Source organism: Piliocolobus tephrosceles, chromosome 3 (genome assembly GCF_002776525.5).
Source record: "Piliocolobus tephrosceles isolate RC106 chromosome 3, ASM277652v3, whole genome shotgun sequence".
NCBI classification, from domain to species: domain Eukaryota; kingdom Metazoa; phylum Chordata; class Mammalia; order Primates; family Cercopithecidae; genus Piliocolobus; species Piliocolobus tephrosceles.
The window spans coordinates 93,421,495-93,433,786 of record NC_045436.1 but is presented as its reverse complement, the minus strand read 5'-3'; the positions used below and the strand labels follow the sequence as shown (position 1 = coordinate 93,433,786).

Below are 12,292 nucleotides of genomic sequence, written 5' to 3'. Positions count from 1 at the left end.
TGATACTCCACAGTACCTAACATAGGGGCTTATACCTGGCCAATACCTGCAGCATATTCCTTCAATTTAGAAATGAATGAAGGTCAACCAAAAGTACTTCTATAATATAAAAGGCAGCATTCAGTAAAATAGGTTATTAAGTGTTCATTAATATTTGAATAACATAAAGAAGACAAGTATATCTTCAGAATAAAGATCACTATTTAGTTGAGTAATTGCTGCTCATTGGGGCTCATTAGACAGTGGGAAATTATGAGGACCTATAAACAAGGGTGAGGTACAACAGGCAATTTCAGGATGTCCCTGAAACAAGCAATAGGAGAAGAGTCAGGGTGGTGGGATATCAGCGTCAAGAAGGTACATCCATCGGCACCAGGCAGAACCTAGTGGATACATGGACCACAACCTTTTGTATAAGGTGTGTCCAGTGGCAGGCCAATTAATATAGATCTAGATAATATTAGGAGGATCTAGTGGTGGTGATAAACAATACAGTACAGTTCAGGGATAGGACGGTAGTCTTTGGGAGTGTTTGGATCAAGTGAGGATCTTAATAATCAAAATGGCAAAAGATGCCATTTATCAAGCAGTTACCATGTACCCTGCATTGTCTTATCATACAGTCTTCATAACTTTATGAGGAAGGCGCTCTGATTATTCCCATAGCACATAAATGAAAATTTAGCAAACACAAGTGAAAGAACTTAAGATCACTGAGCTAGTAAAATATGATTGGTGCCTAAGAAATTTGATTCCAAGTCTGCATGCTTAATCACTATTACTTCTCAGTTTAGTTAGTTGGATGAATTAAAAGCCTGTAAAGAGACCAAAGAATGAGTCAAAACAATGATAGGAAAATAATTTTGCTAGCAACATTCAGAATAATTTGGGAAAATGGTTCTAAGTTTAGTGAATCAAAAGGTTAAAATAGTCCTGCCTACGGGCCTTCCAGAGATAAACAAAATCTGTATCATTAGGAATAAAGAAAATAGATATAAGGTAGAGTAGGGGGCAGTACAATTTGGCAGTAGACAGGTGTATGAAGTAAAACTTTTTCATTTAGAAAATCAGTAAGGTAGCATTGACCACAGCCTTTGGAAAACAAGACAAAGAAGAATAAAATGCATTTGCCACATTTGATTGCCCCATGAAGACAATTAGTATCGGGTGCTTACAAATATAGATTCTTTATAAAGAGCTGAGTGTTGTAACTCAGTGTTGAATATTTGTGAATTGGTGGTTTAAAGTTCAAATACAAAAAGAGAAGAAGGAATATTCATCAAACATTCCTTCAGCAGCTACTTACGCATCATTTTAAATGTGGACATAAATTACTGAGCAAAACAAGAACAGACCTTGTGTGCATGAAACCCTGCTGGCCATTAATTAAGGATCATTTAAAAATATGTATGTAGGCCAAGTGCAGTGGCCCATGCCTGTAATCCAAGCACTTTGGGAGACTGAGGCAAGAGGATTGCTTGAGGCCAGGAGTTCAATACCAGCCTGTACAACATAGCAAGACCCCATCGCTACAAAAAAAAAAAAAAAAAATCAATATATATACATATGTGAAAAGTTTATTGGTGATGTTCTTCCCAGAAAGGAGGAAGTACATCAGACAAGTACTGCATTCAGAAAAAATATTAGGTCAAATCAAGGTTGCAGTAACAAATGACAATTTTTAACGTCACAAGAAATAAAGGAATGTCAGATCAGATATGTTTTCTCATTTAAGATCCTGGAGAATACAATTTCTATGACTTAGTTGACAGAATAAGTAAAGGAGATAGTTATAAAGCTATGCTTTTTCAAATAACTATATTTGAAACAAAGTAGTAAGATTTCTGCAGTTCAAATGTGCCAGAAATGGTTATTAAACTATTTCATGAACAACAGTCTGGATAGGAGGCTTCATACACACAACTGAATCTTTAGCAACAAATTAACACCCTGTGAATTGCTTCAGCAGAGAATGCTGCCTTTAGTATCAGCCCCTATTCAGAAGAACAACATTACTTAATGGAAACGTCATTGAATGGATGGATAGATGGATTAGATGGATATGAGAGAGAAAGAGAGATTTTAATGAAGAGAATTTGGAGATTTGATGGGAACTTTAAGGCTGTTTCATAGAAATAAATTTATCACCAGAGTGGAAAGGAATTAGTTTTCAGGGAAGCGGAGAGATGAGAAGTATTTAGTAAAAATTTTTCTTTTTTTTTTTTTTTTTTTTTTTTGAGACGGAATCTTGCTCTTTTGCCCAGGCTGGAGTGCAGTGGCGCGATCTCGGCTCACTGCAAGCTCCGCCTCCCGGGTTCACGCCATTCTCCTGCCTCAGCCTCTGGAGTGTCTGGAGCTACAGGCACTCGCCACCACGCCCGGCTAATTCTTTTGTATTTTTAGAGAGACGGAGTTTCACGGTGTTAGCCAGGATGGTCTTGATCTCCGGACCTCGTGATCCGCCCGCCTTGGCCTGCCAAAGTGCTGGGATTACAAGCGTGAGCCACCGTGCCCAGCCAGTAAATTCTTGTTAACCACGGGTAGTAGATATATCAACCTGTGAAATTTATTGGATAATTATAAAATCACAAGTATTATACTTTTCTCAGAGCCTTGTTTAGATAAAAGTTTAAGGAACATATCATCTGTGTGTGTATGTTTAGATATTTTTGAAACAAAGTATGTATTTGATCAGTTTAATAATTCATTTAGTCATTCCAGTATTTCTTTATTGAGTATCTAGTGTTTGTCAGGCAGTGGAGAAGCTGTGGGTAATTGGCACTATCCCACTGCAGTTACACTCTGGTTCTTTCAGTCTACCCAGCAGTGTGTGCTGATAATGTAAAAGTAAATTAATAAACAGGAATGGAATACAGAATGATTCTTACGAACTTGCTCATATATGCATAGCAATAGAAAGAGTACTTCCTAATTGCAAACTTATAGCACATACATCTGCTAAAAACTCCTTGTGCTAAGTACATGAATTCAGGCGTTAATTCCACATAAAAATAAAAGCTAAAATTCTTTGTACCATGTATACAAATGGGACAAGTGAGCTTGACATTCAAGCGTTTCAATTCATGCAAAACTAAAAAAAAAAAAAAAAAATAGTTTATTTTGGGGAGCTTCATTCGCACCTTCTTTGGCAAAAGATAAGTGACAGAAAACACACCAAGCAGAGAATGATTTTCTGTTAAAAGAGTGAGATTCTCCAATAAAGGAAAGAAATTTTAAAAGACAATTTTTACTCCTTAAAAAATAATATCCAAAGGAATGTAAGAATGAAATAATATAGAATAATAAAATTAGTAATTTGCTTTTTATAATATTCAAAAATTTAAAAAGAAAACACACGATTTTACGTATATATTCCTAATGGTTGAGTCTTTTAGATGTGCACAAATTAAAGCTTGATATGATTAATGCTAAAGGCCATTGCTTTTGCCAAATCAGTTTCTTAATAAAGATGTGAATAATTGGTGAAGCAAGGTTAAAACTATGTTTTTTCATAAGTTTTGGATATGGGTAGTAAATATTTTTGAGTACTTCAAATTCTTCTAAAAACATCTACCGAATGAACTACCTTTTAAAAATAACTGTTTTTATACTATTGGTGGAGTTTCTTTAGTATCACATCTTTAAAAGGAAAGAATTAGAAAATCTAGCTTCAGGTCTTGGCTTCATGTTTTTGGGCCTCCCTACCTCATGTAGAAACTGAAAGGTTTGAGTTATTTTATCTCCCAAGTCTCTTCCAGTTCTGAAAGTGATTCCATCAACCTGCCTGTGTACTTTGAGGCATTTGAACAGTTTCAAGAAAACCTTGAATCATATTGAAAGAAGTTGCCATTGTATTTATATGAAAGTACAGAACAAAACTTGCAAACAGCTGCTGCTCATTACAGCTGATATGCTATAAATGGTTGTTGACACTGAGACCAGATGTCATGGAAAATCCTGCATCATTAGGAAGCAATGGGGGTGGGGAAGGAACCTATGTGTAAGAATGTCTGTGCACTCTATTTAAAAACCAACCTAGAAAGGGATTTCATTATAAGAATCTAAAGATCCTTTCAATATATAAAGACTAACATAATAGATTGCATTAAGTTGACATCATTAATAAAGACATTCCTCAAGTTACAAATATTAAATGTTCTGCACATTGAAATGACCAGCTGCACTGGAATGTAGTAGCTAATCACTGATGTGTATGTTGTCACCACAGAGGACAGAGCTCCTATGATAAAACTCAGTGTGATTTTATTATTTCATAGAAACTGTTATGAGATATAATTTAGTTCCCTTATAATGTTCATTTGAGAAATTTAGGAGCTAATTAATTAGCTCCAGGCATTTGTGAGTTGTCCAAGTCCACATAGGTAATAACAGTTAGGGCCAGGACATGAACCCAGATCTTCATCTAAATCATCACCCTGCCTGTTTCTTTCACAGTGCTGTGGTCCATAGTCAACTAGCTACATTTGAAGATCTGGGTTTCTGATCTCATCTGTCTGATTTGTGTTAGAAAATCAAAAAAGTGGAATAGTAGCAAATAATTGTGTAGTGGTGGTCCTTTCTAAGGAGGTAATCATTAATTAGGTGAGAAATTCTACCCTTTCAGCTTGGATAAACTATATTTGCAAATTATCTTCCTTTCTGTAGGCATTCAGAATTTAAACTAACCTTGCCAACAAAATTTTGTAGTACAATATATTTTTAACTTGGAAGCTATATGAGTGGTAGTAATTCAGGAAAATTAGAATAAATGTGCTTGTCCTGATTAAAATGTTGCTTTAGAAAGTCTTAGTGATTAAGCCTCCCACACAATCACAGAACATGATAGGAGGATTATTCAAACTGATATATACCGAAGAGTTATATAGAAATCAAACTTGTGTGATTATTTTTAATGTTTCATTGGAGCTGCCCTTTAAAGCAATCTTGTGATGAAATATTAAAAGGTGAATAATCCCTTAAACTCATCATCCTAAACTTTTTAGTTTTCATTATACAATTTCATTTTAGATCTTAAATTTCAGTAATCATCCTAATTTTTTAATTTTCATTATATAATTCTGTATTTCAGGTTTACCTAAATATGAAATCATGTTAGTCTCTTAATTGTTACATCTACACAGTCACCTTCAAATAACCCTGCCTTTTCTTGTACATAACTGCAGCTGAACAGTCTTCATGAGTATAAGGTGCAACTCTGGTCCAGATGGATTTACTATTTTCTGGATGACTCACAAAGGCCCTACAGTGAGATCTTCTTTAGTTATGAATATTTGCCCCAGTCATTCAGAGGATATATGTGCATGGTAAAAGTCTAAGATGTTCCATTTCTTCTGAATCGGCAGGTACTTGGTGCTTGAGGCATAATGCACATAGCCCTGCCCAGCAGCTTTTTCATTTAGTGATAAGAGTGAAAACACACTATTTTTTAAAAGGTTATTTACCAGTGACGCTGACAGTTGCTCAACAAACTTATCACTTGACTTCAAACACCTAAAATGTGATTTCTAAAGTGATTGGAAGTCTTTTTTTGAATGAGTCTGTGGTTGACAAATTAGGACAGATGTGTATTAACAGAAATCTCTGACATGCCAATGCTTTTGAAAGTGAAGAAAGAATTAGAATCAACCATTGCTTACAGTTTGATGAGCTTTATCCGAGTTGATTATTCCATGAATTAATAGTTGGAACTTAACTTCTTGATCAAATTAGGAAATGCATCAATGTGGTAGACCGTAAATTTTATTTGCAAAAATAAAATGTCAATTGAAAATAATTTAACATGAGTAGATACTATAGTATATTGATAAACAAAGTTCCAAATAAATTTCAAATGTTAGGTTTTACTAAAAGTCATTTCAGAATAAAAGCCTTTTATATTCTTGAGATATCTTCATCCCATACTCCAAATTAAATTATGTATTTAGTGTTGAGGTGGTTAAAAATCCCTATCAGCCCCACAAAATTTCTGGAAAAGTTTTCTCACATTTACCAGTCATCATAATAGCGATGAATCTGATGGCAGTGAGCAACAATAGCCTGAAGAAGTCTGGTACTTGGTTAAAACTTACTCGCCAACATTCTAATTTCTTATAGATTTAACCTAATTTCTTCCAAGTTCTGGTTATGGGTCTTTGCTAATTTGCATGGCTGGCTTAATTAATAAATTAGATACTGGTTTAGGCTGTGTTTACACAAGGTCGAAACAAGCAACAAAATTGACTAATTCAGTGAGAAAAATGTAGCCAATTTGATTTTTAAAGCATGACATTTCTTGTATATTAACATATAAACAAAATGAATTTGATTGACTGAATTTTTAGATTTTCAGACAATCGTTTTGGCACTTGTAGAGTCCATTGTTTCCCAGCTTTTTTCTGAGACACACCTCTAAATTTGCTGGATTTTGTCCCCAAATAGGAGGACTTTGAACCATTCTCCCATATACATTCTAACCCAATATATTTATCGAGTTTGGAGTTGTACATCCTTAACTGTATATATTAATCAGCCTCCTTTTCCTAACCATCTTCATTTCTTAAAATCCACAAAAGCAATTTGTGGAAATTGAAGACTGTTCCCTGGTGCTTATTTTCGAAGTACTAATGTGTCTTGATACATTGGTTGGGAAACAGTGGTATAGACACAGCCTTATTCCAAGACTGAGTTATCGGCCCTTGCATAATGATAAATACCCGAGAAAATAAAAATATATCTTTCTCATAGTACTCTGAGATGGAAGAATAAATATATAAGTAATGCTCTGAATCACACTTTGAAGAAATGTAAATTATGTTTTAAAAGCTGGCTTATAAAGAAAAAAAAAGCTGACTATAACATTTGGCAAATAGTAGTATACTCTTTCTGCCTTTAAGAATAAACAGATTCTTAAAGACAGCAATTTTAATACATAATTCAGAGTAAGTCTCCAAAATTTGTACCAAAATTGTTTGGAAACATTGAGGAATCAAAATCACTACATTTGGGTCCAAACTCTTGAAGTTAACTAGGATTTAATTTGCACAGTTTCATTTGCCAAATGTCTGTAGATTGGTCCAACTCTTATTATTTTGCCAAGTTTCCTTCTGCTGAAAATGTCTGCTCTGTTAGGCTTCTAAGTCAATGTCCATGGCCAAGTCTGAATCCTGAACGGTCCTTGGAAACATGTGAGCAGGTCAAGACAGGTGCTCTCATTCATTTGATCCCTCCCCAAATATATTCTCTCTTCTACCCAGTATCTCTCTAGGACAGTTATGCATCTGTCTGAAGCCTGCACACATGATAATATTTAATCATTTTCTAACTGTATTTTCCCTGGGATTTAGGAATGGCAGTCTCCAGGAGAGATGACAGTGCATGAATTTTTTTCCCCCAATCCTGTAAAATGTTGTTAGTTTTGAATAGTTGCTTAAAATAGGTTCTCACTTCAGTCTCTTTTTTTTTTTTCTTTCTAAATAAAGCCTGAGAATTTGCTTTTAGCTAGCAAATCCAAGGGAGCAGCTGTGAAATTGGCAGACTTTGGCTTAGCCATAGAAGTTCAAGGGGACCAGCAGGCGTGGTTTGGTGAGTAGGGCCCCCTCCTTCATGCTACCTGTAGTCTTCTGGCTTCTGACTTCTGGCTCCTAATCCCACTTCCTAGTGAAAATAAAATGGAAAAGTTCATTATAATAACAATTTGACTAATTTTAAGATATTGTGCCTTTATAAGCACTTACTTTTATTGACATTAAAGGGTATATACTCTAGAAATAATTTAAGGGAAAATATTAATGGGAGAACAAGAAGACATACACTTTTTTTCTCAAAGAATGTTTGAGAAAGTGCATTATTTAATAAGTATTAATTAGAGGATTACAACATTCAAAGAATACTTTTTTTATTTGAAAGAAAGTTGATTGTTTGCATACAGCCTCATATGATGCCAAAAACTGCTATGTGAATAGTAGATGCTCAAGAAACACAGGATATTTCACATATAATACTTTATGATTTATGAATTAAAGATTGTTTAAAAATTATGAAGCATGTATTTATGTGTATATTTCACCTTAGTTATTTTATATGTCTTCAACATGCCACTTTCCTCTCAAAAATTCTGATAATTTAGAAATTTTTATGTGATGAAATTTCTGCTTCTTTACAATTAAGGAAGAAATTAATTCCAAATAAATTTAAATTATAGTATTTCTAACCAGACTTAGGTTTTGTTTCAGTATTCAGCCTGAATAAATTATTTACTCATTAATTTTCATATGCCTCTCTCTGCCATTTTCCAATACCCAACCCACTTCTCATGTAGAGTTCTCAAAATATAACCTCTCCCCAAGCCTGTCTTACTTCTCTTCTGACTTTCAGTGCGTTGAGGTTAGATAATTTTTTTAATGCCCTTCATTTCTGATTTCTTTTCTTCTGAGCACAACAAATAGAGGACTAAAAACATGCTATTTCTTTGTTTTATATGCAAGTGCTTTTCTGTATCCCTAATGTACACATCTCCCGAGATGTGCATATTACTCCCAGGATTCACCACATCTCCCTTATCCGCCCCAGCTGTTACTGGGAGTGGATGGTGTGCCAAACCTTCCTGGCAGCCTAATGCAGGACCTCAGTTCCTGCTGCCTGTCCTGTTTCAGTAGTACCTGACAGTCATTCTTGTTTGAAGTCCCTCCCATGTTTAATATTACCTTTTACATTGTCTTTTTACCCTCCAATCCCAGATGAATTTAATACCTCCAAACTTGTCATTTAGTTAATAATATTTTAACTTTTTAATAATCTTGTTCCCATTAACTGCAAACTAAAAGAAGGTAGGACCTAGATTAGGTCTGTAAATTAGAGAGTCAAATGATCTCTGTATCCTGGAAAAGAGTACAGTTAACACAGAAAGAATATATTGTAACAGGAGTTAAAGGTTGAACAGGAAGTAGTGGGACTATCACAGAGATGGGCAAAGCAAATATTAGAGATACATAAATTAAGTAGGACGTCCTGACCCTGGAGGAGCTGAGGCTTTTGTATCAGTAACTATTTACCATTCAGGATGGAAGTATCTTAACATAGGAATGTACAAGGAGCTGAGGGAACACAAGACAGGAAGTACAAAAACCTGCCTCTGGAGAGAGGTTCAATAATTGCCTTAACACCTATGGTTGCCTAAAGTATGAATGGGACTTTGTTCACCGTCATGCAAGAAGATTAAAGCATTCCAGATAGAGGGATCTGCATATGGCAAGGCTCAGAGGCATGAAACTATTTCAGTAAAACAAGAAGTTTGATAAAGCTAAAGTATACTCAGGTGAATAGTAGTTAATGAGGCAGGAAATGATTTTATGTTTATTTGAAGGGTTTGGGTTTCACCTTAGAGGTTTTGGGATCTGGTGAAACATTTTTAGAAGAGAGGTGTATGTTGTTTAATAATGATTCCAGTAGAAGTATAGAAGATGATTTAAGGATAGTTAATCTGAAAGCAAGGACCCAGTTAGACTAAAGCAATCATTCAAATTATACTTGATGATAGGTTTGACTAGGGAGGGTGTAGGAGCAAGCAAGTTCCAAATAACATACAGATCAGACAAGAAATATGAACTCTAAGGGAATCTGTTTAGGAAACATGAAAGTCCCAGACATTGGGTTCGAGGACAGGACTCGAGTCCTGTGTAGAGCAAAGCAGGACCCCACCTCATGAGAGACTTGGGGTATGAGGCAGGATACAAAAATGGGAACTTAGGCCCAGGGATATAATTGCCAGAAATTGGTAAAGGTGATGACTGGATATCAGAAATAAGATAGAAGCCTTTGTTATCAGGTCTGAGGCTCAAATTAACATCAGCAGCTGTGTTTGATGATTACAAGAGTGTTGGAATCAAGCTCCTTAAATCTCTTCTGTTTTTGAGCTTAATGTTTTATCTCCTCTGCTAGGACACATACAGTTTGAGAACAGGGCTATGTGTAGTGAAAAAAATTTTACTTTTTGAATCAGAATATATGAATTTATATCTTGGCTCTGATTCTTAACAGCTGTATGATATTGAGCAAGTCACTTTAAATCTGTGAAGTCACTGTGCTCTTTGTAAATGGGATAATAAACACTTCTTTACAGGACTGTTATAAGATTGAGTGAAATAGTCCATAGAAACTTGAGAGAGCTATAAAGGATGTTCAATAAGTTTTCAAACCCGTCTTGGTGTGAAACAATGACATAGTTCTTTGCATATTCAGTGAAAGTTGTTTAGTGTATCAGTGAGTAGAAGACAAATATCAGGTCAGTAAAAGCAATAGCTTCCAAATAAAAGTACATAGATTTCAAATTGTTATTGATTTCTAAAAACAATCTGGTCCCAAAGAAGCAGTGACAGCTCAGCAATAAAATTTCCACTTCATCAGTATGGTGCTATCAACAATTAAGTTATTGTTAAGGTGCCTGTTAGAGTAATAACGTTTAAAAGAAGCAACATCTTAAGTTCTAAGGCAATTCAGTATTTCAGAAGTATAGAAAAACATAGTGTCTAAACTTAAGAGAATATACTTCTTTTTTCTCTTTCTTTTTCTTTTCTCAAGTTCAAGCAAATCTTCATGGTAACCTGAGGAAAAAGGAGACATGTGGTGTTCTATGTTTCTTTCTAATGAACTGCCAGATATATATTTAAGTATTAGGAGTAAAGGCATGTTTTAATAATGAATGACCTGTTTTGATGTTTATTCATTATGATCTGCCATTATAGTCCCATATATTTTGACTGATTAATTTTATCTTTCAAAATGTAATATCAATGATTATGGTTATTCTAATTTTGATAAAGAGCAGAACTCTTTCTTCATTATGTGAAATACTAGAGCTTCAGGCTTTTACATAATTTTATTTTAATAAATATACAAGGTCTATTACAAATAAGAAAAAAGCATATAATATGTATACAAAACAACATAATAGATAATACAAAGCATTATGGAAGCTGTTTATTCTGGGGGTTTTTTTATTATCATTTTTCAAGTCCAAACTTGTTTGTTTTTTCCCATATTTACTTTTCATTTTCTAGTCTGGTCTGTTGGAACACTAGCCAAAAATGGTAGAAGTAAACACCCTGTCACTATACTTGATAAGATGGCTAGAAAATTTACCAAAAGGAAATATTCAGATATATTCTGTTTCTCTTATGGAACTGGACATGTTATTTGCAGTACATTTCTAGCATTTTGTTGCTGCTGAGAAACAAAAGAGAAACATAACTACCAAGATCTTGGTTCTTGGAAGAATTGCTTTGCTTGGTTGCTGTTATGTCTCTTTTTTATGATATTAAGGTTCTTTTTATGCCAGTATGTTACAATGGATACATTTCCAAAAGTCAGTAATTCTCTTTTCTCTTTGTGTTATCTATTTTGATATTCTTATTGGTTTTTCAAAGTAAGAAACATACGCTATCCCTAAAAAAGGCAAGCTCTCATTACTTTTTCTATTGATGGCATGTAGTATGCGAATCCTAGATTCTTGCAAGTTTAGTTTCCCACAAAGAAGGTCTTATCTATTTTACCCTCCATATGTCTGAATTTATGAGGTCACATTGTACAGTACATTGTGTCCTAACATCCATGCATTTAGATATATGCTTCAATATTCTTGGGGTAAGGACCCCACTGACTGCTCAAATGATGATTGTAACTAAGTGAGAATGAGCATGATGGTTTTCTCTTAGAATTTTAGTCTGCAGAAGAGGTTTGTAATAATTTACATTTTAAATGATCTTTTCATTTCTTACTCCCATAATAACTTACTTCCCTATCTCAGGGAAGCTTAGGAGAGATATTGTTAACATTTCCTATTTCTGGCCATGCATTCTAAGTTATTGAAATCATACATTATTAAAGTTTACTGATTTAGACAGAAGAGTACAGATTGTGTATAAAAGAGTGGTTGAAATTCAGGATGAGAAGGGATCACTGAGAACTGTAGGTAGCTAAGGAGAGTTCTAAGATGGAAATAACTTAGAGCCACTCTGTTAGAAAACGGGTAGAGAAAAAATATTGAGGATTCAAGGAACAGAAAAAGTAGTATCAAAGGTGACAATGAGAAGACCATTTTTTAAAGACCTTCAAGAGATTAGTCAGGTCGAAGACTTAGAAGGTCATTCATGATTTGGCTCTCTGTTTGTCTGTTACTGGTGTATAAGAATGCTTGCGATTTTTGCACATTAATTTTGTATCCTGAGACTTTGCTGAAGTTGCTTATCAGCTTAAGGAGATTTTGGGCTGAGACAATGGGGTTTTCTAAATATACAAT

At 34.5% G+C, this 12,292-nt stretch overlaps 1 protein-coding gene across 11 annotated transcripts in view; it reads left to right on the top strand.

The window, feature by feature from the left end:
* CAMK2D (calcium/calmodulin dependent protein kinase II delta) overlaps positions 1-12,292 on the top strand; it is a 322,111-nt gene that overhangs the window by 230,233 nt on the left and 79,586 nt on the right. For all 11 annotated transcript variants that reach the window (XM_023220019.2, XM_023220022.2, XM_023220030.2 and 8 more), the window contains exon 7: positions 7,479-7,581. In XM_023220019.2, the coding sequence (XP_023075787.1) occupies positions 7,479-7,581 (103 nt within the window). The remainder of the gene's footprint in view (positions 1-7,478; positions 7,582-12,292) is intronic.